At 39.4% G+C, this 26,829-nt stretch overlaps 1 protein-coding gene across 2 annotated transcripts; it reads left to right on the top strand.

The window, feature by feature from the left end:
• The first annotated feature begins 1,737 nt into the window (after positions 1–1,737).
• Spdl1 (spindle apparatus coiled-coil protein 1) lies at positions 1,738–26,132 on the top strand. Of its 2 annotated transcripts, none has more exons than XM_021631552.2 (12): positions 1,738–1,930; positions 3,590–3,761; positions 9,026–9,202; positions 10,937–11,134; positions 11,622–11,771; positions 11,855–11,953; positions 12,036–12,146; positions 13,296–13,436; positions 14,782–14,891; positions 15,343–15,530; positions 22,944–23,283; positions 25,711–26,132. In XM_021631552.2, exons 2-12 carry the CDS (start codon positions 3,606–3,608, stop codon positions 25,856–25,858), a joined length of 1,818 nt encoding a protein of 605 aa, XP_021487227.1. In that variant the 5' UTR covers positions 1,738–1,930; positions 3,590–3,605; the 3' UTR covers positions 25,859–26,132. The 2 variants fall into 2 exon arrangements, with proteins under 2 accessions (XP_021487227.1, XP_021487217.1); XM_021631542.2 differs by having other exon boundaries at positions 1,740–1,930; positions 3,587–3,761.
• Positions 26,133–26,829: the final 697 nt, after the last annotated feature.

Here is a 26,829-nt window from a genome sequence, read left to right on the forward strand (position 1 = left end):
ATCAGTGTTCTCCTATGAACTTCATTTAACAATTACAAGATGAGTGGCTTTTGAAACTTTGTGAGCACAGTCTTCTCCTCCTTGAATTCATTTTCCTTAGCTGCGTCATCTTTAAAGGTCCTGCTTTGTGCCAGTGGTTTGTTAAAAAAAAAAAAAAAAAGAATATCCACACAAAATATACTGTTCCTTTCACACAGGTCCTTCTATGTAGGGGCATATTTCATTCATGTATATATGAATTTCTATAAGTATAAAATACAAGTAATTAATATAGCTATGTTGTGAGCAACTCCTCCATAGTACATTTTATCACATCTTTCTGTCTACCTCACTGTGGCCACTTTATCCTTTAAATGAGAGATAATATATGATTTACCTTCTCTTGAATCAAAGAACAAAACAAGGCACTCATAAAGATTTTAGTTACCAGTTGCAACTAATATGGCCAGCCAAGGCAAAAGGTTATCTTCCTGACTCATGAGTTGAGGAATTTAAAAATGATAGAAGAAATAAAATTTGCTTATTTGAGAACTCACTGATGATTATATCTGTTTGAAGGATCACTGTTGCTCATCTCAAAAACCAGTTCAGGCCTTTAAAATCTGGTCTAGCTGTATCAGAAATACAGGCCTAAGAGTGGAGATGAAGGCAGAAAGACAAGGAATATGGCACACCAAGATATTAAAACTTGGAGGCATTCAACTCTGCCAAATGCAGGAAGAGGGGAAAATAAATATTAACTACTGGACATTGAAGGGTAGAAGTCACTGGGGGTGCTGCTGTACAGGGCATGTTTGGCCTGCATTAAACACACACACAGACATACACACACACACTGGTGACCTTGTCTAGAGACAATTCACTGTACTGCTTTAAGACCAGACCACAGGTGGAGTATAACAATATTAAAAGAAACAGGAGAGTTCCAGGAAAGCCAGGGAGGGTTACATGAAGACCTTGTCTCAAAAAATCTAAACAACAATAATACAGAAATTGAATAGTGAAAACCTTTTCAGTCGTTACATAAAGAAAAACAAACAAAATGGGGATGCGGTTAACTGGGGTCGGTAAGTTTTCGATTAACTTCTGCAACTTCAGCATCTTCATCTAGTGATGGGGAAGATTCAACACAGAAAAACATGGTAAAAAAAAAAAAGATACGTCAAATCCTTAGATAAACAAGATGCCACGTGCCATTTACCAGAACTCTCCATATTTCCAAATTCTTAACTTTTAAAAGAATAAGCACATTTGTAAGACACTTCTATTTAAACACGCCCGCGATCGCGCTGTACTGCAGAACCAGCTGGCGTTCCAGCTGTCCTCTCACTTTGACAGGTCATAGTTCTTTGCGGGGAGACTTTGAGTGCCTCGGTAAAATGAAAGATGCCGTGGACTTGGAAGGGTGGTTTGCAGGCCTAACTGGGAGGATCCATGTGGAAGGTGGCACTGGGCTAGCTCGGGTGAAACTCAACGCCTTAGCTACCTGAGGCAACAGCACGCAGGCCCGTGTGGGGCTGACTTCACTTTCTGGTCCGGCGACACGGTCCCCTGCAATGGCTCTGCTAAAGACGACGCCAAATACAAGAAACTCAGAAACTCAGTTCACTACAAGCAGACAGTTATAAACACTGACGCGCGGAAAAACCTAAAAGTCCCGGGTGCGCCGCCTGCCTGCGCAGTCGCTGCAAGACGCCCATCTTGTGTGTGGCGGAGGCTCGGATTGGGCAAGACATCACGTGAGAAATGCGAGTTCTCGCGAGAACGGTATTCAAAAACTCCGGCGCTTACTTAGCAGCCGTTCAGCCGAATGACTAGGATGGGTTTTCTGTGCTGAGTTGGATTTACTGTCACGAAGTTTGGGCGCCCGGTGATCTCTGGACAGTCCTCCGGTTGCAGCAGCCTTCTCTGCAGAAGCGTGAGGAGAGAGGTAAGGGCGGGCGGCGGGAGGTAAGAACTGGGCGTCCGCAGGCGGAACTCCTGCTTTCCCGGAACCTGAGTTCTCAGTAGCCGCCTCCGGTTCGGTGCTGTCTTCGGTCGGACCGCCTAGCAGCTCTTTTGGCTGCTGGTAAATAAGGCACTGTGCCGTCTTGATTACCAGTTTGGTGACCTTCGAATATGAGTTATCCAGTTTCGTAACCCCTAGCCTGCTTTAACTGTTGCAAATATGTAACACACACACACACACACAGAGGATTCTCTTTGTAGCATCTGGTTTTAAGTATTCTTTACAAGGATTAGGGATTGCAGTCGTAACATTTTGGATGCATTGGGTTAAATGTTTTCAAATGTACTTAGTTTTGAAAATGTGGCCACCAGAAAGTTTAAAATCCCGTTTGGCTTCCGTGGTATTTCTACTGATACATAGTCAGTATTCATGTGTTATCAGCTTTAATATTCTAAGTCTAGTTAGAGGCGCTTTTTTTCCCCCTTTCTTATAGAATATGTAAAGTAGGTAAAACAAGATGTTTACAAAAAGCTTTCACAGCCAAGCAGGCGTGGTGCCACACGCCTTTAATCCCAGCACTAGGGAGGCAGAGGCAGGCGGATCTCTGTGAGTTCCAGGCCAGCCTAGTCTACGGAGCGAGTTCCGGGACAGATAGGGCTACAGGGACAAAACGTGTTTCGAAAAATCAAAACAAACAAACAAACAAATAAAAACCTTTTTCGCTCTGATGTAGCCAGTCAGTAGTGGAAGTGGTCTAGAACTCAGATAGCTTATCCACAGACCTTTTTGTCACTTCAATGCTTTATGCAGGTTGTGGTTTTCAGAGGTTGGACTGAAATGTGATTAGAACATCAGGCTTTGGAGTTGTATTCTTGACTTTTATGTCATTTAGCCCATCCTTGCGTTGCCTACCATTCTCTCTCAAACCCTTCAGCTCAGCTCTCCACCAGAACACCTTGGCCAGTGACCTGAAAATTAAAATCCAATGGACAGTTTCCAAGTTCTCACCTAATTTGAGTTAGCACCATTTGCCGTGACTGTTCATTCCCACCTCCTGAAGGAATTTTGCCTTTACTTAATTGCTTAATGGGTCATACCTGAGAGTACTTTATGGCCTTCCTTCATGACAGCATTCAGTTCTGAGTCTTGTCAGAAATGATGCTCATCTTCTAGTGATAAGAAATCTTAATGTTGGCAGTATCCAAATTTGTATTTTCAGCCCAGGCCCCTCTCCTTCTTACATATTCAACTGCTGAAACATGTCATATTCAAAATATAAATTCTTTCTCCCCATAACATTCTTTCCATCTGTGCCTCAACGGAGGGCAACCCCATTCTATTAATTGCCCATGCCAGAAGCCTTATATTTGTTTCTTACATTTTTCTACATTCTAGAATCCACCTGTCAGAAAACTGTGCTGACTTTCCCTTCACAGGTTTTGTAGAGTTTGGCCATTTCTCACTGCCTACTGTGCTATTGCTGATGAGAGGCATTGTCTAACAGTTTAGGAATAAAATTCTAATATCCCTTTGTTTTTTATGACACTAGTGTTGACTATATGTTTTTTTTTCTCTTGCTCTGATGTCACTACGTTTAGTTCCAAGTTCAGCTCAAGCAGTTGTCTTTTCTCTTTACAGTAGGCTGCAAATAGAAAATATGGAGGCAGAGATCTTAGATCTTCGAAACAAGCTCAAAGAGTGTGAAAACGAGCGACTGAAAGCGGCACAGTATGGCTTACAGCTGCTGGAGAGGCAAACTGAATTGCAGAAAGAATTGGATAAATATCATGAAGAAATGATCACCACAACTGAGGTAGGATCCAATACACCTGTTTGCAAGGATGTGCTTAGGAACTAAAAACTTGTTTTGTTTGGCAACTGTTCATTCTTTTTTGAAGACCTAAACTTACCCACCCTAGCTGCATTGAAAAAGGGAATGACCTAAATGAATTTCCAGTGTTCTTTCCAATAGTGGGCTCTGAGTTTGAAAAGTCAAGCAATGCTTGCTGTCTTTGCTACATTTACTGACCGGTTTTGTTTAGTTCATGCTCTACTTATGTGACCTCACCCCTTTTATAGTTCTAAGTATCTAAATGCTCCATGGCATTTCACCAAACCTTTGGTTCTCCCCAAAGGCTAAATTAGTATATTCAGGTACCTGCCATTAATGCGCATCAAGCTTAACACAAGAAGAACAGCTCATTCCCTGGTAACTGGATGTTCACTTGCTTTGCTAAATGATTGGCATTCATCCAGTTGCTTGAGCCTGGAGTCAAGGAGTCCCACATTTTATTTATTAATAAATCTAAGGACTTGACTTATATCTTAGTTAGGTTTCTATTGCTGTGTTGAAACACCATGACTGCAAGCAAGTTGGGAGGAAAGGGTTTATTTCATCTAGAGAAGTCAGAATAGGAATTAATGCAGAGGCCATTGAGAAATGCTGCTTACTGGCTTGGCCAGCCTGTTTTCTGATACTATCCAGGAGCTCATGCCCAGGGGTGGTATAACCCCTGAGCTGGGACCACTTACATCAATCATTAATGAAGAAAATGCCTTATGGGCTTAACCTACAGGTCAGTCTTACAGAGGCATTTTCTCAGTTAAGATTTCCTCTTCCCACATTTGTCTAGGTTTGTGTTAACTTGTCAGACAAACAAACAAAAACGAGCACAACCAAAACATCTGCCTGAGATTCTGCTGTTCTAGCCTAGACCACAGCTGTCTTTCCACTGGAGTAAAGACGATTGGGATCTTCACTACTGTAGCCTTCTAACCAGTTACCAGCTTCCAGCATTACCCTTCACACCATTCATGCTTCACGCGTCCAAGTGGTCATAAGAAGATATACAAGAGGTGTCCTTTCTTTCCTTCTAAAAGCCGTACAGGGATTTCTGTTTTATTTTCAACAGAATCTGAGCTCTTTACTTGAATTTGTATATCCTTCTGTTTTGACCTCTGCCTAACTTATCACCACATTTCAACCACTTTCCTTTTTTCTTACCTATACTGGCTTTATACTAGATGTTTCTTCTTCTGGAGTTATTCAGCCCCAATTTTTGTGATTTTGTCCTCAACCATAGACTTTCAGTTAAATGTCATGTCAGCATAATGACTGACACTGACTGTATAATGTAAAGTTGTGAAAATTTGCTCTTAGTTCTCTCTAATTATCCTCAGAGTTGCAAGCTGCATGAGAGGAAATTTTGTTTGTTCTTATTCATTCATATACACCTGTTGCCTGGCATACAATTATTTGTAAAATGACTAAATCTGTTTAATAGTAAATGCTCATTATTTTATAATTAAATCACAGAATTACAAATATAACAGGTAATTTTTCCAAGTATTACTGTTCTTAATGAGAACTCAATGCCAAATTTAAAAAAAAAAAAAGATCATATATCTCAGAATGTAAATAAAGTCTTGCTGCACAATTGTTTTGAAAATACCTCACCAAATTGAGGTTTCTTTTAAAATAGAAGAGCTTTGGGGGATATGATGAAAAGAATTCCAGCCCTTTTTTCTGACTTTAATTGATTTTTTAATCCTATTTTTTTTGTTTTATTTTAATGTTTTTACTTATTCTTTAAAAAATTTTATGTAAAATGTTTTTTTTCCCACCCACCCCCAACTCTTCCCAGATTCTCTATACTTCCCTACCCAACTTCATATTTTTTTCTTTCTCTTTAAAACACACAAACAAACAAAAACCATGGAGTCCAATTTCTGTTGGCTGACAACTCCTGGGAATGGATTATATCTTGGAATGTGGTTGATTCACCCAGTGTTACTCTGTTGAGGAAAACTGATTCTTCTCCCATCAGCTTTCAATTGCAAATAGCTTCCTGGTTAGGGATGGTACATTGTACCCATTTCCCTTACCCTGTGCTGAAATTTTGTTTGGCTGGAGTTTTTTTGAATGTCTTGTATGTGCTGTCATAGTTTCTGTGAGTTCATATGTGCACCTGCCATGTTATATCTGGAAAATGTTTCCTTGATGTTTATCTGGAAAATGTTGTTTATCCTTGATGTTTCCTTGATGTTAGGAGCCTCTGGCTTCTAAAGTCTTTCTGCCCCCTCTTCCAAATGGATCCCTGAATATTGAGAAGAAGGCTGTGATGTAAGATAGCCGATTTAGGGCCGAGCATTCCAGAGTCTCTTGTTCCCTGCCCACTGTAAGTTTCTGTGTTAATTACCATTTACTGTAAGAACATCTCTGATGAGAGTTGAGTGATATGCAGAACTATAGATAGAGCAGTATGTTAGTGGAGTTTTATTGCTGTGCTCATTTAGCAGAATAATTATTGTAGCTTTTCCCCTAGCCCATGACCTATCTAGCCTCAACTTCTTGGTCTTATTGCCAGTGTCAGGCGTGGCTTTCATCTTGTAGAAGGGGATGGCGGTGTTCAAATCTAAGTAAAAAGGTGCACGATTATTCTCCTAACATTCAAGCCACTATTGTGCCAGTAGGCCTACCTTGCAGTCAGGTCATTAAATTGTGGCTCACAGGGTTTGTAGCTGGGTAAAACTGATCAATACTTTGCTCTTCTAGTATTGTGCATAGCAGTTTGGACACTGGTCAGTAGGGTGAAGCTTCTAGCTAAGCACAGCTAGATTTTTCCATGTTGGTGACTTTAGTAATAAGCTCTTACAGCAAGTTGTAGAAGGCAACCGATTGACAGTAGGATTGGCAGTAGTTATAATGTTGCTGGGGTTGGGGGAGGTGTCTATGGGATCCTTTTGGCCAACAACTCAAAAACACATTTCTGGTTTGGGTATAATACTGACCCAGAATTATATGGTAACATTATTTAACCCCCTTTTTATACATGTATACATTTTAGGAAGCTTTTACAAGAATTTTTTTCAAAAGACTTTCAGTGTTATTGTCAGTCCCCATAATCCCTCTTCTACCCTGCTTTATCTCATTAAATACAAACAAAAACATTTCGAAGAAATTGGAATACTTTTTTTTTACTGTAGCATGTTTTCATACTGTAGTTATTTTGTAAATGTAATAATACTCTGAAAGTAAAGGTTGATTCAGTATTTTTTCCTTTTTACCCGTTTCACTGTTTTTCAAAGTATTATACAAAGAAGAGCATTTCATTGATGAAAGCGGTGATTACCAGGAATATTTGAATGATAATAAAGCATCCTTGTTTCATTTTCTTTCCATAGGAATTGATAGACCATCATGCTGTGGGTTTTTTTTTTTTATCCCTCCTTGATAGTGAACTGGAGCAAAAGCAAACCTCCTGCATAGGCTTTAACATGCTTCTCCCATCTGTCATTGTGCATATGGAATATATGGACAAATTTTTATATAAACAATTTATAAATCTGTAATGGGGGCATCTTGCCTGGAACATGCGTCGCTGTCCAGGGTACTTGAAGCAGATGGCACTCTTGATGTCTTGTATGGTCGTTAGTCATCTGACACTGTCAAAATGCCTTATACACACCACACTTCATTTTGTCACATGGATATTATGCTATCTAGCATCATAAGAATAGTGACTATAATACACTAAGATTTTGAGAGAAAAATGACACATAACTTTCTAAACTGCTCATTGTATTATTATTCATTAATTTCTTACTGTATCAAATTTAAAATTAAATTTTGTCAGGATACATATTGCCTATTGGAGGTGGGTAAACATGGTTTATGTGGGGTTTGGTACTATTTGAGGATCCAGCCATCAGGCAGGGGTTCTGGAAACATCCCCTGCAGATAAGATGCACTGGAGCTCAGATGCCTGACACAATATGATATGTTGAACACGCTTCCCTTATATTCTGTGCAGCAGAGCATCTGGCATGAGCATTTTCTCTTACTTTGAGAATCTGTTCATACATCATATCCCTTAGAAAGCCTCCTCTTAGCCTGCCCTTGTCCTCAGTAGCAATCACTGTGGCTTAGTGTTGCTAAGTGTTTGTTCTATTCTGATCTTGAAGTTAGGCACCATGTTTTATCTATTACTGGGTTTGTTACCTTTCACATTTGCTACCTTTTGAGTTTGCATAGAATGGATAGTTGTTGGGAAGGAGGGCTGAATGTCTTTCTGGAACCTGGGTCCTGTGTCCCACAGCTGAGTGTCTCTGTGAGGTTGTTACAGTGTGTTTAGTCTTGTGCTACCAAAGATTCCTTTACTTTTTCTTGTTGTCTTTCAAATGGATTCAAATTATGAAAAGATCCTGATAGTGTACTGTTTTCAATTAAATGTAACTTACTGTTCTAATAATCAGTCAAATTCCTAGTTTTTTGATCAATGTAAGACTTACTACCATGACAGTTGTTTAATTAAGAGCAAGATTTTTTTCAGGAAAGCCTTATCACTCATAAGTATGAGGTTTCATTTGGATTTTGGAATCTAGAGAATGCCACCTCCATTTCCATTTGCACTGCTAGCTTTCAGGTGCCAGAGACCACAGATTGGAAAGCAGAAATGGGAAATTTCCTGGGTGCCAGAGACCACAGATTGGAAAGCAGATATGGGAAATTTCCTGGGACCTATGCCTTTCCCTCTTTCAGCATGAGTGTTTTGAGATCACTGTAGTCTCCAAATATACCGTTTGGGGTTCATTAAGACTGATTAGCAAGGGTGGGCTCATAGCTCATTTGGTAAAATAGTTACCTGAGTATTGTTCCCAGAACTCCTATGTAAGAAGCCAGACGTGGTGGAACATGCTTATCAATCCCAGTGCTAGAGGCAGAGATAGGCGGACCTCTGCACCTCAGCCCACTGACAATTCTGCCTAGCCTACTTGGCAGGCAGGTTCCAGGTCATACTGTCCCCAAAATAAGGTGGCCATTGCCTGAGGTTGTCTGTTCTACATTAACACACATGTACTTGTGTGCTTCCCACATGAACATGAATGTAACCCTGCCCTTACCTCAGAGAAGTAAAAGACAGATTAGCTGCATTATTCCCAATTTGACAGATGGTTGTTACTTGGAAAGCAGCAAATAAAACAGGTAAGAACCAGCTTACTGTGCTAACTAATAATATCTAATTATTGAAGGGTTTTGTACAGGCATTTTGTATAATGCATTAAATGTATTTTCAGAATTATAACCAAGAGAAGTATGCCCTTCAAAGAGAAGTTGAGCTCAAGAGTCGGATGTTAGAAAGTTTGAGCTCTGAATGTGAAGCTGTGAAACAACAACAGAAAATGCAGCTGGAGCAGTTAGAAATGAATCTAAACAGAAGCCACAGGCAGCAAGTGAATGACCTGAAAGATAAGGTTTGGATCTGTTTCAGAGCAAAAAAAACGTGTGTTTGCATAGCTGTCTGTAAGTATTGGGTGGTTGGGGTGCTTAAGTACTAGCTCTGCCAAACAGTCAAGATAAGGTTTCTCCATCTTAATGTTTTGCGTGGAAACACTGAGAAACAAGCTATTAATGGAATTTTTATCCATATTTGTCTTCTAATTACATGCAATTATTTATCTAATTATTTAAATTTGGTAGTTGGATATTCGTATTTGAAATATTTGTAATATTAGTAACCAGTGTACTGTGCTTATAGCTTGTGGTGTGGTTCATCTTGCAAGGTACCTAGTTCTGCAATTAGTGCAAACTCTATGTATAGTAAGTTAATGTGTTTTAGAGGTACAACTATTTAATGTGTTTATGGAAGAAAGATGGTGCAGTCCTCACAAGAACTCTGAAGGAGGTCACATCATCTCCATTATGACAGACAAGGATGCTGATGGGTAGGCAAACTGAATAAATCGAACAAAATAAGAACCAAAAATTGTCAGCAAACCACAGTACTGACTTCATGCACTCGGTCTGATGATACCTTTTATACTGGTTCCATTATAAACATAGAGTGGGCAGCTGTTCAGTGGGAGTCCATTCACCTTAACCCTCCCCACACACAGCTTCCCAGGGGCTTCACCTTGCCTCTCAAACATCTAGGCCTTCAGATCCTACTCTACCAAAACTTGGTAAGATTTTTTTAATGGCCTATTTTCTCAGAAGTCTGTTTTTCAATGCTTAGTGTTGTTTTTTTATAGTGTCTTTTAATATTTTTCTATGTCTGTTTTCACCTACAATTTTTTTATTAAACTAACTACATATTTTTCCATTTTGAATAATGGTATCGGTGAAATCATTCCTAAGTAAATGATGCTTTGTGTAATACACACTTCTCTTGCCTGTGTCTCTGACAGGTACTAATCCTGTTTTCAGCTAATCTGATTTGAGACGTGGGTAACTGGAAATGATCTATCCTTATTTTTTTTTTTTTTATTCCTGCATACAATTAGCAGTAACACTAATTACCTAAGTAGATATGATAGAGGAAATATTTGGGGACTAGGTAAAGCAAAGATGATTATAAAGATGGCCTTTTTATAGAAGAAAAAGGAGTAAATTAAAAAAAAATCCTGTTACCATTATTCTGAAACCATTTGTTTTTAAATTTCTCAAGGTCTACTCATTGTCTTTTTCATATTTCTCACATTTCATCTGTCATTGAATTCCAAGGAGTTGATGTGTAAAATATCACAGTAGCTCCTGTCCCTGTAGTCCAGACCATCATTACAGGAGTGTGGTCTTCTAACCAGGTTACCTGCTTGCATCATTGTTGCCCTTGCCTCTTCTGCTTAAGGCCTGCAGATGAGTACTTCCTGTTCTTTAGGGATGCCTCATGCTCTACCACCTTCAGCTGCTTCTAAGAAACCAGGTCTACTTGGATGACTAGCATGGGTCATTCCTGACTCTGTTGAAAAAACACTCTGTGTGTGTGGATGTAAAATGGTGTTTAACTTGAAAACCCAAGATCCTGTGTTCATTTCCCAGCCCTGCGGGAGGGGGAGGGAGAGTTGCATTGCTCGCGTCACTCAGATCCAGTGCGTTTCTGTAGAGTAGCACCTGGAAAGTCAGGTATGGTCTCTAAATACAGCTTTCAGAAAGGAAGTAGCCCTTGAGTATGAAGGTTGAGAATCTTTCTCTGTCTTCTCTGGATTTAGTTAGAAAAACTGAAAGTGGAGCTAGATGAAGCGAGGCTCAGTGAAAAGCAGCTGAAGCAGAAGCTGGAGGACCAGGAGGAACTTCTCTCTCGCAAGTCTGAAGAGCTCCGGCTAATGCCTGAGCAGCGCAGCCACAGTAGCATGTCTTCGGAGGTGCTGGCTCTTCAGATTGAGCTAACTGAAATGGAAGGTGTGAAGGTAATTTATGTCTCAGGTGTTTTCTTGTTTTACTATAGAATATTTCTGCATGTTCTTGTAATTGCTCTAAGAACTAGTTTAAGGACTGAGGTGGCTTTTGACCTAACAAAAAAGCACCCTGCAGAGTTTTCAGGAAGATTACTTCATGGATAAATAGTTTTCTGTTTTATGATTACATAAGGCAGATTTTACACTATGAAAACTCTGGAATCATTTATAGGCTTTTATTTTCATTTGAGTTTGGGTCATAAAAGCCCAATATAAAATGTTAGTACGGTGGAAATTAAAATGTATATCAATACGAATTTTTCATTTCAACTGTGGAAAATTGAAAAGGAGTCAGTTTCCAAGGTATTTTCGTTGGCTTTCTGCTAAAAAAAATTCATTTATTAAAAAACATTTTAAAATAACGTTTTTTTCATTAACACTGAATCAACTGCTGCGTGAAAGATTATTCAGAACTCTTGTCTGTGTTCTTGTTGAATAGGATGCCCTCAAGGAAGAGGTCAAGGAACTGCAGTACAAACAAGAGCAACTAGAATGTTTCAATACTTCCTTACTGCACCAGGTGGACCGGCTTCAAGAAGAAAAAGAGGAGCGAGAGAAGGAAGCAGTGTCTTATTATAATGCCTTGGAGGTACGAGTGGCGCAGTGCTCCGGTCAGTAACCAGTTGCTGTCTGCGGATCTCCATCAGTGAAACTGTTCTCTTTTCTATCCAGAAAGCTCGCATAGACAATCAGGATCTTCAGGTGCAGTTGGCTCATGCACTCCAGCAAGCGTTGGATCCCAACAGTAAAGGAAACTCTCTGTTCGCAGAGGTACTTGCAAGCGTTCTCATGACTGAGCTGACCACTCTGGCATTCCATTCGCTACAAGAGCAAGCACATTAATATTTTCCAGGTGGAGGATCGACGGGTGGCAATGGAACGCCAGCTCAACTTGATGAAAGTCAAGTATCAGTCACTGAAGAAGCAAAATGCATTCACCAGAGAGCAGATGAACAAAATGAAGGTATAGACTCATCACTGGTCAGGGCCTCCAGATCTGCTTTGTCTTGGCACTGCTTATGCATATATGTCCAGGAAACTGTTTTCCTTCAGAAACCATGCTTAAATGGTTATTTGTAGAATTGCATGATTCTGATTTTATATTTAAAAAATCATCTTGGGGAAAGCAGCTGCTGACTGCTTGAGTGGTTACTCACTGGCTTCACCAGGTAGGCAGTGAGTCTTGTCAAGTTGGAATGAGAAATAGTTTATTTCTCGCTCGTAGCACGTTGTCTTCTTGACCATAAGTTGTTTCCTACTTCATCCAGACTTCGCTCTCTCACCACTTCTCACAGGAAGGCCTAGTTTTTATTGACATCTAGACCGGTTCCTTATCACCTGCAACTCATTAAGTCAAGGATAGAGACTGAATTGTAAGGTTCTTTGTTCTTCATTTCCTCATTCTAATCATGTGAGAGGTTATGGAGAAGCTTGCCACAGAAAACAGCAGGCCTGTCTGTACCTGTCTGTTATATCTGACCCCTCCTCTCTGACCATGATGCTGCTAAGGCAGGCTCCCTCCTCATTTTCTTTTATAAGTGTTTTACCAAAGCAACAAGGAAATTCACTAATTAAGCTTGGGAGTTAGATGAGATACGTGAAATGCAGTATTAGGTTTCATATGTAAGTGGGAAGGTGATAGCCAGAACGTGCCTCTTAGAGTTGTCCTGGGCTTAACGTGTAGTAAAATGCGCTCCCATCTTGTCGTTTATTTCTGTGGGTAACTTAACAATTTCTCCCACTTAATTAAAAATTTTAGAAAACCTCCAGTAGACCCATAGTGTTAATTCAAGTGAAGAGTAGCAGGTAACATTTGACCAGGCTCTTGTGCCATCTGAATGGCCTGCTTCCAGACCACAACATGTAGATGAATGTACATTTCACAGACAAATATGTTAAAGACTTCAGACAACCAGAAAAAGTAGTCATAAGTACTCAGACATCATATCCACAACAAAACTTCTAATGCAAATGTTTTCAGATTATGAGATGGAAAAGAACTAATGAATCCGAGATAAACCCAAATTAGTAGAGCACAAAACAGTAATTGTACCAGAAATGTGTTTACCAGGATCTCAGTTTTGATTTTGGGGGATGATTTTTTTTTTCCTAGTTACAAATCTCCACTCTGCTGAGGATGAGGGGATCTCAAACAGAATTTGAGCAGCAGGAGCGGCTGTTTGCCATGTTGGAGCAGAAGAATGGTGAAATAAAACACCTTTTAGGTGAAATCAATAATCTGGAGAAATTTAAGGTATATGAAACATCTTTTTAAAAACACAGCCAAATTTTAAATCGAATTTCTCAATATTTTTTAACCTCGATGGTATATTTTGTAGTTAACTTCCAGTTTCAGTACACGTTGACTCACTCTTTAAACTTTTTGGAACCAATGGCAGCCTTGACTCAGTCTTATGTATATGCTGTGACGTAAGTCCCAGCATTACTTGCTACCTTTGACCCCAGTGACCTGCCAGGGCTGTCAGATACCAAGTCTCTGTGTATGCGTGATCTGCCAACATTCTCTGTGTTTCCATTCTAAAACACAGAGAAGGGAGGGGGAACTGTGGAACTGGCGTGGTTGGAAGCCGTGGTTTCAGAGCTAACACCTCAGCTCACCTCTTACAGCAGTACTGTACTGCTTAAGTTAAAGAGGTTTTGTAGTATGTTTTTATTTTTAGACTTTATTTTCCCTAGTTTTTTTTTTCTTCACAGTGTTCTGGTTACTTTTCCATGTTTGCTTTTTCTCTTGCATAATGTATGCAACACACACAGACACACACACACACACACACACACAGAACTATTTGATCTTTTTACTGGGGTTATATTACATTTATGAATTTTTAAATTTTGAATTACCTTAGGGAACATTGGTATCTTTTCATTAAGCTTCTTGTAAAAGATTCAGGTTTTTTTAAGTAACAGATTTTGTAAATGTGAACAGTCCCTTAAGCATTCTGTATTTCGACCGTTGTTTTACTTCTATCTTTTAGAAAACTGTTGAAAGAAGGAAGGTTTTGTTAAATGTACCTTGTGTTACTGGGTACTGGTGTGCCAACACTGGGTGAGCACTATACTTTGAAAAGTACATTTTGAAATTATTGCGATTGGGGTCTCTGCAGTGTTAATATTGTTTGTAAATTTTAAAACAAATTTACTCCCTAGAGAAATACAAGGAATTTCCTTCAATACTGGGGTGTGTAGGGGGTGGACAGCAAGAATAACTTACAGGATTTCCTTTCCGTGGATTTTCATTTTATGGCTTTCTCTAAAGTTCAGAATTGAACCCAGCAGTCATTGCTTCTTCCCTTCTAAAAACTAGCAGAGGGAACTGTGGAACTGCTGTGGTTGGAAGCCTTGGTTTCAGAACTAACACATTATTTTTATGCCCGTGTCACCCCGAGTCACTGTCCTTATTTGACAAAGGACTGCTGACTCTCCTTGCTCCAGAGGGCAGGTGAGTGAAGAGGGTGGTTGTTAGCATGGTGGCTGCATAGGGATGTCCTGTGCAGCCCCCTACTTAGTGGGGGCTGTGCTGTTACAGCAAACCTGATCTGCTGTCTACTTTGTGTAATAAGAGGTTTTGCTTTCCTTAGAACTTATATGAAAGTATGGAATCTAAGCCTTCCACATCAGCTCTCCCTTGTACTCTAGAAGACAGCACCTATTATGCAGATTTACTTCAGCTAAAGCTTGATAAATTAAAGTAAGTGTTTGGGATTGTGAATGTAAAAGTGAAGGTTTGCTTGCTTATATTATTATTATTATTATTATTATTATTATTATTGACTGATATCTTTTAAAAGCTGTTCTTAATTGTTAAAAAATTTTCAGAAAAGTCAATAAAAATGTCTTTGAGTAGCCTATGAGTTTATATAAAATATGCATTTCTTTTAAGGTAAGTGAAAAGAATTCTAAGTTTCTCAATTAAGATTCAAGAATAAATTTCATGTAATATTTTCTCCCTTTGTTTCCTTAAGAATTTGTGAAATTTTTGTGGGGGTTGCATTGTTAAGACTTACTTTAATTGTTTATTATTTTCTTTATTGCTGCAAACTCAGAAAAAAATGACTTTTTAAAACATAATATTTATTCCACCGTGTTTGTATCAAGTATTATTTTAATATTCTTTAATTATTCTTTTCTGTTAACTGTAGCAAAGAGAATGAAGGTACAAAAGGCGAGCTATCCATTCAGAGGATGAAGGCATTATTTGAGAGCCAGCGAGCCCTAGAGATTGAGCGGAAACTGTTTGCAAATGAAAGACATCTGCAGATTTCAGAAAGTGAAAATATGAAACTGAGAGCTAAGCTAGATGAATTAAAGCTGAAGTATGAACCTGAAGGTGTGTGTTTCACAGGATTTTGTCTTCCAAATCATGAGTAGCTCTGGGGAACAAGGAAGTGTTTTGAAGCATTTTACCAGTGTCATTATGAACTAACTTGTGTTTATGTGTCTGTAGTTAGTGTAGCTGTCAAATGTGTAGGAAAATTAAGAGAACTGGCTACTACATAATCATGAATATAATCATGTTTTTTCTTCTGATATCTGAGTTCATCATACTGAATAGCAAAAGCTTGAGTTTTTGTCCTTTAAGATTGTAGCATCTCATGGTGACTCAAAGAGTTTTGAAGTTTATTTTGAGAAAGGGTCTCATTGTGCAGCCCAGACTAGCCTCATACTCAAAATATTCTTTATTTTGCCTCCTGAGTGGGATCATAGATTCATGTCACCAATGCCCAGCTTTTATTTTGTTGAAGTTGAATCAGCTGATACTGGAAACTAGACCAGTTAAGTTTATTTATAGAAACACTAAACAAGGCTTGGGTTCAGTACTTATTCCTTCCTCCTTTTCTCTATCACTTCATTCTTCACCCCCTCTAATGAACCTCTGGAGGAGCATTCCAGGACTGATGAAGGAGTGTGCATGTTAGGATTCAGGCTCTTTAGATGTTCTGTGCTGCCATTCCGTTGACCAGAATTTAGTCCCGTGTCCTTGGGACCCACCACCAGAAAGGCTGAGGAAATATAGTGTTGATCTCAAGAGCTGTCTGTGTTTCCAGGTCCATATTGAGGGTTCTGATTGGTTTTCTTCTGACACATAATAGTTATTTATTAGTATACAGTGTGGTTATGCCTGTGTTATATAATGATTAAATCAAGGTAATTAATATTCATCATTTTAGAAACATCTCAGAACTGTTCATGGGTTAAGTTTAATATCTTAAACTTTTATCCTGTCAAAGTTATGAGAGCTTTCAAGATCCTTTCCTCTGACCCTGAAATGCACAGTATGTTAAGGTTGACTGGTTGTCCTGCTGTACAGCTCTCCGGTGAGGGAGATCACATTTGGTTTTTAAACATGCATCTCTTACTACTGCAGGTGAGTGTGTACTTCTGTGTGGTGTGTACACACACATGTATGTGCTGCGAGGACAGCAACTTTGGAAAGCTGGTTCTGTCCTTCTACCGCTTAATAGTCCCTGGAGCTTGAACTCAGGTTGTCCGGCTCACAGGCAAGCACTTTAGCCAGCGAGCCATCTCAGGAGCCTTTATTTTGCCCTTTTAAAAAATCAGATTGCTTTTGTGGTATTTTGCTTTAAGGTTTTTACAATTTATAGACATTAATGTTTTATTAGCTGTGTAATTGGCCAACATTTTCTTTCCATTCATTGTTTCCTTTGCTGTTGATATGATCCCATGTTTCTTTTTGCTTTTATTGCTTATGCTTTTGAGATCCTCTCTAAAAGGTCTTCACTGGAGCAGTCATGTAGCAGTTAACTTGTTTTCCTCTGGTGTTTTTAGAGTTTGGGATATTGCATTTAGTGATTAATCCATTTTTAGATGATTCTGTTTCATATGAGGTGAGATGTGTAGTGCTTTGTGTATGGTTGCCAGTTTTCTTAGCACAGTTAACTGAAGAAATCGTCATTTCCCTGTTATGTTTTGATTTTGTGAATACAGGAGCTCTGTGTTGATGGATTAGTTAATTTCTTGGCTTTCTGTTCAGCTCTTTTGGTCAGTGTTCTCTCTGTTGCTGGTTTCCTTGGGATCAGAAAAGATATTTGATGGGTCCTCAGTTTGGGGTTTTTTGTTTGTTTGTCTATTTTTGTTCACAATTTTTTTTCCTAACTTGTCATTTTCATAAGCAACAGAGAAGCCTGTGAATTCTACAGCTGTTGGATAGCATGTTCTGTAAGTTTCTGTTAGCTCCATCTGAAGTCTGAAGTGCACTTTAAATCCAGAACATGCTGGCTTTCTGTCTGGATGATTTTCCGTTGCTGTAATTGGGGTGTTGCCATCGCCAGCTGCTGCATGTCCTGCTCTCTGTCTAATACAGATTTAATCATGTGTTTGGTGTGTTTGTTTGTATTTATACTTGGTTTTGGCCTCTTTACCATTCTTTAATATCCTAGTCTCATAGTTTTAATATGAACCTTAATTGACTTGACATATATATTCCACTTTCTTCTGGTGGATTACAATTTTTGCTCATTCATTTTCAGCCTCTGTATATCCTTGCAGATTGAGTATCACCTCAGCAGCATTGGCTCTTCTTGTTTTCATAATCCCTTCAGCCATGCTCTGTCTTTTAATTAGATAATGTAATCCATCTGCATCCAGTGTAATTATGGATCGTTAAGAACTTGTTGCTGTTGATTGCTGGTTGTTTTCTGGTAGGCCTTTTCTTTCTTCCTCTCCTACTTTCTTCATTTCTGAGTAATGTTTCTCAGTACGTTTGATTTCAGGCTGTAGATTTTAGTTTTGTTTTTTTTTTTTTTTTTTTTAATTTATAACTACCGAAGCTTATAAAGAACATCTTAGTATTTAAAACAAGTTTAATTGAACCGAATTGTGACAGTTTTAAATATGTTTCTCTCCTTGGAATTTTGATGGCAAATTTCAACTCATTTTGTATTTCTTATCTCTTAACAATTGGTTGTAATTGTTCCTTTGTTAAAAGTGTTTTTTCTGCATATATGTCTGTGTATGCCTGGTCCTGGAGAGGTCAGATAACCTGGATCTCGAGTTAAGAATAGTTGTGAGCAGCCATGTGAGTGCTAGGAATTGAACCCAGGTCCTGGAAGAGCAGCCAGTGGTCTTAACACTGAGCCATTGTCACTCCATCCCCCCTTTTGGATGGTTTCATGTAGCACATTAGCATCTTAACACCTTCCTTTTGAACACCCTGTACCTTCTCTTGGAAGACTGGTCTAGTCAAAGTGAAGTCTAGTCTTCAGCTTTTATTAGGGAAGAGTATCTCTCTCAATCCCAAAGAACTACTTTGACTGTCAAGATTTTTCCCTTCAGTGCTCTGAAGTCTGCTGTGGGGCCATTGCTGTTTCTGCACCTGACTTATGCTGCTCTCAGAGTATTTTCCTTGACTTTTGAGAGTTGGACTCTTTGGGTTGGGTCTGATCAGACTTTTGACCTCCCCATAGTTGTGCATTTTTTGGGTTTATAAAGTTTTCTGTTTTGTTTGTTCGTTTTTTGTTTTTAATAAACTTTGTACCTTTTGTCATTCTCTATTTCTCTTCTGGTACTAGTGGCATAGACTTTTCCTTTGGATAGTGTCTCATAAACTGCTGAAGTTTTCTTTTCTTACTCATTTTCTTCTTATTTTCAAACAGCCTGTCTTCTGACTCACTAACTACTTTTCTCTTTTTCATTTTTCATTTATTGCTTTTTTCCCCCTCTTTCTCAGTCCTATTAACGGATTAAGTTTTTGTTATCATATTCCTTGCCATCTGTGTTTGCTTGTGACATCTGTTTCACTGTTTTGGTGGGGAAGTTAGTTTTGCTGTTGCTTGTTTGTTTGTAAACTGAGCAGACCCACTTTTTATATTCCACATAAACATTTAGAGGTCACTTTTAGCACAGGTTAGCTGCCAGTTTTTATGATAGCTATGTGGTTGATATAATATCCACTCTAGGTGGACCCATGGACAGTCTATAAGAGGGCACCCAGGACCTCTTATGGCTCTTATGTGGAAGAGCCAGTCAACACACTTAGTCCAAAGGCCATGTAAACTATGCCTCCAGCAACATGAAACCTGTATGTAGTCTGTCTGAAATGTTTGGCAAGGATGAAGGGCCGCTGTCAATATCTGGATATTAATTTCTGTTGGCCTGTTTTTCCTTGTTCTCTTTTGGCTTGGGTTAGAATAGCCCCATGGTTCTCCCTTGTGGGCCAGTGCAGGACTGAAACTCCTACATAGTGAATCAGGCTGATGGGAAGTCAAATTTCCCCTCTTCGTGTCTTTCTTTTTTTGTTTATTTTTATTTTTTTATATTAATTACAGTTTATTCACTTTGTATCCCAGCTGCAGCCCTAACACTCCCACACTCACCCTCCCTCCCTCTTCTCCTCCTATGCCCTTTCTCCAGTCCAATGATAGGGGAGGTCCTCCTTCCCTTCCATCTGACCCTTGTCTATCAGGTCTCATCAGGACTGTCTGCATTGTGTTCCTCCTTGGCCTGGTAAGGCTGTCCCCCCTCGGGGGGGGGGTAGGGGAGAGGTGATCAAAGAGCCAGCCACTGAGTTCATGTCAAAGACAGCCCCTATTCCCCTTACTAGGGAACTCACTTGGACACTGAGCTGCCGTGGGCTATATCTTTCCAGGGGCTTGGGGTTATCTCTATGCATGGTCCTTGGTTGGAGTATCAGTCTCAGAAAAGACTCCTGGGCCCAGATTTTTTCATTCTGTTGCTCTCCTTGTGGCATTCCAGTCCCTTCCAAGTCTTTGTAATTCCCCCTTCTTTCCTAAGATTCCTTGAACTCTGCCCAAAGTTTGGCTATGAGTCTCAGCATCTGCTTTAATAGCCTGCTGGGTACAGTCTCTCAGAGGCCCTCTGTGGTATGCTCCTATCCTGTTCCTTGTTTTCTCCATCTTCTGAGGTCTATCCTGTTTGCCTTTCTGAATGCATATTGAGTATGTCACCCAGGGTCCTCCTTCTTGCTTAGCTTCTTTAGGTATAGAGATTTTAGTATGATTATCCTATATTATATTCTGATACCCACTTATAAGTGAGTATAAACCATGTGTGTCTTTCTGCTTCTGGGATACCTCACTCAGGAGGATTTTTTTCTAGTTCCCACCATTTGCCTGCAAATTTCATGATTTTCTTGTTTTTAATTGCTGAATAGTATTCCATTGTGTAAATGTACCACAGTTTCTGAATCCATTACTCAATTGAGGGACATCTGGGTTGTTTCCAGATTCTGGCTATTATGAATAAAGCTGCTATGAACATGGTTGAGCAAATGTCCTTATTGTATACATCTTTTGGATATATGCCTAGGAGTGGTATAGCTGGATCTTGAGGAAGCGCTATTCCTAATTGTTGGAGAAATTGCCAGGTTGATTTCCAAAGTGGTTGTACAAGTTTACATTCCCACCAGCAATGGAGTAGGGTTCACCTTTTTCCACATCCTCTCCAGGATGTGTTGTCACTTGAGTTTTTGATCTTAGTCATTCTGATGGGTATAAAGTGAAATCTCAGGGGTGGTTTTGATTTTTCATTTCCCTGATAGCTAAGGACATTGAGCATTTCTTAAAGTGTTTCATTTGATATTCCTCTATTGAGAATTCTGTTTAGCTCTGTACCCCATTTTTTTTAATTGGATTGCTTGATTTGTTGTTGTTTTAACTTCTTGAGTTCTTTATATATTCTGGATTTTAGCCCACTGTCAGATACAGGGTTGGTGAAGATCCTTTCCCAGTCCTTAGGCTGACATATTGTGCCATTTTGATGACAGTGTCCTTTGCTTTACAGAAGCTTTTTAGTTTCATGTCTTTTTTGAGCATATTCACTAAATTCTGTGCAGGATATCATAGTGGCTCAGGGAAGAGAGTCACAGTCACAGAGAACCTTTTTATAGTTCAGGCGCTGTGTATGTTTTTGTTCTAGAGTCTTCACCATCCTGCTCTTGCATTTTGTTTTTCTGAGACCTATGAAGAATTTTTGAGTGCATGGCTATTCAAACTCTGGAGGAATAATTGATGGAAATACAGGTTCTACCCTCTTCCATTTTTTTTTATCTTGGATTTATTTATAGTTACCTAACTTTGAGACTGGGTCCCACTATGTCATCCTGGCCAGCCTGGAACTCATTGTGTATAGGCCAGGCTTGAATTCATAGAGGTCCTACCACTGATGCCTGCTAAGTGCTGGGATTAAAGATGTGTACTGTCATGAATGGCCCAGGAGTTCATTTTTAAGGAAAAACATTTTGATAGGGGAAATACAATAGGTTTAATTACTCAGGAAATTGCCTACCCATATATTTTCTTCAGCTGATATACTGCAAACAATGGATTTTTTTTGTGTACAAATAGAAAAATAGCAAGTCAGTGTTAAGAAATATATGAATGCCTTTGTTCTGGCCCAGAAGGTTGTAATACCATGTCTTAGTTTAAGGGTTCTTTTTTAATTTTTATTTTTTTTATATTATAGTTTATTCACTTTGTATCCTAGCTGTAGCCCTGTCCCTTATTCCCTCCTCCCTCATCGCCTAGTTTAAGGGTCCTTTGCCTCTTTGCAGTCATCTCTGGGAACTATAATGACTCTCACCACTAGGGGGAGATAGTTGACAATAGGAAGATTTTTATAGGTTTTAAAAAGCATCTTTTTCTATCCTTTCTCTCTTTTCTTCCAATAGGCTCCCCTAATTAAGCATTACCCATTATGAATTTCAAAGATCTGCCAACCCAGCAAAGACATAGTGTGGTGGAGATTGGGGTGATTCAGAGGAGCAGTGCAAAAGAAAGGGACATGCTGATTAGAAAGCAGTAGTGTTGAACAAGGAACTCCTTTCCTTGCGATACTCTAATATTTTTATTTTGAAAATGAAAGGGCACATTGATATGGCAGTGGGAGAGAGACATTGGAGCAAGTAATTGAGTGGCTGTGGGACCCACATAGGGGATCAGTAGGCCATGAGGATAGAGGGTGTGCAGTGGCTGCCGTGAGGCAGGGTGTTGGGACCAAGAGACAGCCATCGTAGAAGTGGCCAGATTCTGAATGTATTTTATAGACGAATTCTAGTAGGTGTTTGTTGCCAATCTTCAGAGTTCCATCTGTGCTTTTCATTTCATCCCTACAAGACAGTACTGAGGGAAGCAAGTGTTCTTAAATTTAAAGACACCGAAGTGCAGAGAAGTTACTACCTGGCTGCAGTGCAGGACTCGAACTGGAACTCCTGGACTCAACCACTGCTGTTCACATCCCAGATATTTCAAGAGAACTTCCAGCTTTTACCAAGACACCCTGATCATGCTAGAGCTTTATATATTACAGAATTTACAAGGAAAAAGTTACAGATGGTCTTGCAAGGTAGAGTTGGTAGCTTATGGGGCCAGAACTGGAGTTCAGTGAGGGTAAAGCCTGGAGTCCTTTCCTAGACCAGAAACAAAACCAGCCAAGAGTGTCTATCAAAAAGATGGATGAAAGACATACAACAAAGTAGGAGTGAAGCTGACCATGAGGACAAGTGGGGCTAGCAGGAGAGCTGAGAAAATGGGGGATACTCTTTAAATGTGTGGGCTGCTTAACATGCAACGTTCACTTCCATGACCATGTATAAGTACTGAAGAAAGGAACAGTAATTTAAAAATATGTGTTTCATCAAAGAGAAAAAGGTATGTTAAGAGTACAAAAAAAGGAAACGAATTTATATATAACTCACTCAGTTTCCTAGGGTTGTGTCTTTGTTTTTATTCACTGAGTATATATTTTAATAATTTTTTTCTTGCAGAGAAAATTGAAGTCCCTGTACTCAAAAAGAGGCGTGAGGTGCTGCCATTGAACATAACCACCCCAGAAGCAACAGCAGCTACCAGTGCCGTGGGAGAAGCTCCTAGCCTCCCACTTCAGACAGAGGAGAAGGAGTCCTGTCTTAATAACCTAGAAGATAACACTGTGCAGTGGGAACAGCCAGCCTCTTCAAGCATCCAGCCAGCCACTCTCTCTCCTCACAAGAGCCTGCCTCAGGATATGCAGCCAAAGAAGGAGAAGAAATGTGTGAAGCTTGCGGATGGTCCAGCCAACACTGAGGCCTTGCGTGAACAAAGTGGGAACAGCCCCTGTCCTCCCAGGTCAGTGTGTCTTTCTGCCTGGCTGCCGGCAGCCTTCTCAGTCTTTCTCCCTGCCTGAACGGTGCCATGCTGCTCTGTCTGTGCTCTTTCCTAGCATTGTGTGCACTGTACCTTTGCAGTTTTATCAACCCTCCTTTGGGTCTCGCCAGCAGCTCCGAAAGACCAAGGTGATCGCAGCAGGAAAGGGCAGCGAACACAAGTGATGGATACTAGGCAGTTACATGTCCTGAGTCCATGAAGCAGAAACAGCCCAGCTCCGCGTTCCAGAGTGTTTCCCTGGGGGAGTAACAATGGGCTGTTGTTTTTCTCTCAAGAGTAGCCATGAAAGAAAACCAACTCTCTCAAAGGGCTTTTCAAATACTTTTCAGCCTGAGACACTTAGACTTAAATTTTGGCGTAAGAGCAGGTAAAAGTTTTTACGGTTTTTGATATTTATACTAAGTTTTCAGAAATAGGCTTTGATGCCTGCTTGACATTTTTAAATATCAAAGCTAATTTAGTTTCATTTTTATTCCAAAACTTCTGAGTTTCCAGTTTCTGTGTAATTGAGTCTGTAACTACCAGAAAAAGTATCAGACAGTGTATGGAGGGCTCTGTTCCAAAGGGCTGTCTTTTAAAGTAAAACTACTAGAGGTAAGAAGGTAAAAGAGTGGAGCCCAGGAGTGGACTGAGGTTCTAGATCTGTCCAGCAAGATCAGCAGGACAGTAGCTGAGTGTGGAGCTGACCTAGATGTCCAGCATCACCGGCATGGGCAGAGGATGTGTGCTATACGTACTCAGTGGAACTTTTCAGCCACAGAGGCCACAGGCTCGGTAGTTTGGAGAAAGATGAATGCACTTGGAGATGCTCATGCTAAACTAGTGCAGCAAAACTCAGATGAACGCATGTTCTCTCACTAGTGGCACCCAGATTTTATAGGTAGATAGAATCATAGATGTACATGTGACGTGGAAATAGAAGTCGGAAAGGATGAGCACAGGAAAGATAGAGTGGGACACATGTACCCACACACCATATAAAAGGTTTTCAAAAGTGAGTAAGCAAATGAAGGAGCTAGATAGTTTTAAGGAGATGGACGATGTTTGCATACCGTGCAGTGCTAAATGTATTTAAAATAATACCCTTGTACATTTAAAAATTGAGCTTATTGATGAGCATTTTCACCGTGAGCTGAGCTCTCTGGGAGCTTCTAGGGCTATGTGAATCTCAGAGAGTGGGTGCAGAATCGGACATTTAACTAAGATAGCGAGAAACAGCCCCCCGCATACCAAAGGGCTTTCTGTTAGGCTTTCTGTCATTTTAAGTCTCCAGTACTTGGTGTTCACCAAGAAGAATCACTTTCCTTTGCTGCTGCATTACTGTGTTGGGTTTTTAAAATAATGCTTATATCTATAAGACATGTAAAATAAAAACTTGATGTTCTAGCACATACCCCTAGTCTCAAGCAGTCCTGGAAGGAGTTCAGCAGACTCTGCCTGCTGCCTGGGAAGTCTGTTTGACAGTGTGTCTTTGGAGGTGGATTTCTAGGCAAACACTCCACCTTGCTGTTGGTGTTCATTTCTCTTTCTGCACTTTGAGGCTTGAGAAACATTACATAGATGCATGCCTCTAATGGATTCAAATCTGTCTGGTGAAACAAACAAATAAGAAAATACCACAGAGCATTCGTTTTTAAGTGTGTAAGTCCATCTACTGACTTAGAACATTTCCAGCTTTACGTCTTTTTTCCTTGTATAGCTTAGACACATGGTTTGACGTTAACTTTGTCACAGTAAAGATGCATTTCGCTGAGAACTGGAATACTGAGTGCTTTAGTCACATAATGAATGCTCCTCCATGAAGAATTTATGAACTCTTTCGAAACATCTCCTGCACTGTTTATCTGCTTTCCTGACGGAAACTCAGTTTGAAGGTTTTTTTGTTTGTTAGCTTGCTTTTTCTTTCTTTCTTTCTTTCTTTCTTTCTTTCTTTCTTTCTTTCTTTCTTTCTTTCCTTTTCTTTTTTTTTTTTTTTTTTTTTTTTGTCTGAGACAGATCTCTACTTGGGTAGCCTACAGGGTCTGTGTTATTTTATCCTGAGCCTAACTTTTTGTATATGGTGCCAACCTTAAAATATTGCTTTAGCACTTTGAACTTTGTATTCCGTTTTCTTGTGGTGGGTATCTCCTTTTACTTACTACTTTAGGTATTGCTTGACCTTTGATCAGATTTAAAGATACTTAAACATTAAACATTTTTTAAAAATTAAGCCTTCTGATATAAAATATTGTTTTAGAGTCAGCCATCCAGTATCGTAATGGAGTCTACTATAGTTTTTGTCTTGTGTTCATAAAATAGTACTTCCCTGTTTGGAGGCCCACTCTATTAGGCATTTATTTCTTTTTCTGACCATACTTGAATTCAGAATATCTACTTTATTGCTTGTAGGTTAACTGCAGAATCAAGACTTCCAACAGAAGTGAAAGAAAGGAAAGAAATTACAAGCAAATTGGACAAAGGAGCTTGTAAGAAATCATACAACATCATGTATGTGTCTTCAAAGTCAACCCCAGAGGTGCAGTGCCCACAGCAGTAGTGGGGTGGTGCATGGTGGGCTTTGCTAGTGATCATTCACGTGCCCTAGACACCTGTGGAGCATTTGTATAACCCAGTACTAACACCTGCTGTGCTCCTGTCTCTGTGCTGTGTTCAGATGTGGCTGTGATTCTGACCTGGAAGGTCCTTAAATGATGTTCCTTCTCAGAACTGTGAAGCACAATGAGCAGATATATTCATATATGTAATCTAGATGTTTATGATTCAAATATACTAAATAATTTTGAAGTTTAAAATAAAATTTCAGTGTTCCATTTGTGTTTTCTTAATTCTATATAATCAGTATGATATTAATGAAAGAGAACGAGAAGAAAAATGAGCTTCAAGGATTTTTATTTCCTGATAATATAATTTTTATGTTCGTTTGATTGGTTGGTTTGGTTTTTTGAGACAAGGTTTCTCTGTATAGCCCTGGCTGTCATGGAACTCACTCTGTAGGACAGGGTGGTCTTGAATTCAGATTCTCCTGCATCTGCCTCCTGAATGCTGGGATTAAAGGCATGGACCACCACTGTGGCTGTGATAACATGTATATATGTTAACTTTACTCACATATAATTATATGTTCACATACGTATAGCAAAAGATACTTGATTTTAAATTTACTAATTTTTAAGTGATTATTGATTTGTCTATAACTAAATTTCATATATACTTCATTATAGGTAGGTGAAATAGGCCTCTTCAGAAAACTATCATGGTGTATACAGATAGAGAAGAGGAATTCACAGATTGTAAGCCTAAATACACAGTTGGGATTGGCAAGGTTGTGAAGAAATAACAGAATCCTGGTTTTGATCTTTGTGTTGTGATTGGCATCCTTTCAGTTAATTTTAATTTAGGCCTTTCTTGGCCTTTTTGTCAGCCTTAAATATATTTATCATACATTCAAAAATTTTAAGTCTTGTCAGAAATTATATAAATGTCCTCCAAATCAATCCCAGAGACCCA

Source organism: Meriones unguiculatus, chromosome 11, assembly GCF_030254825.1.
Source record: "Meriones unguiculatus strain TT.TT164.6M chromosome 11, Bangor_MerUng_6.1, whole genome shotgun sequence".
NCBI classification, from domain to species: Eukaryota; Metazoa; Chordata; class Mammalia; order Rodentia; family Muridae; genus Meriones; species Meriones unguiculatus.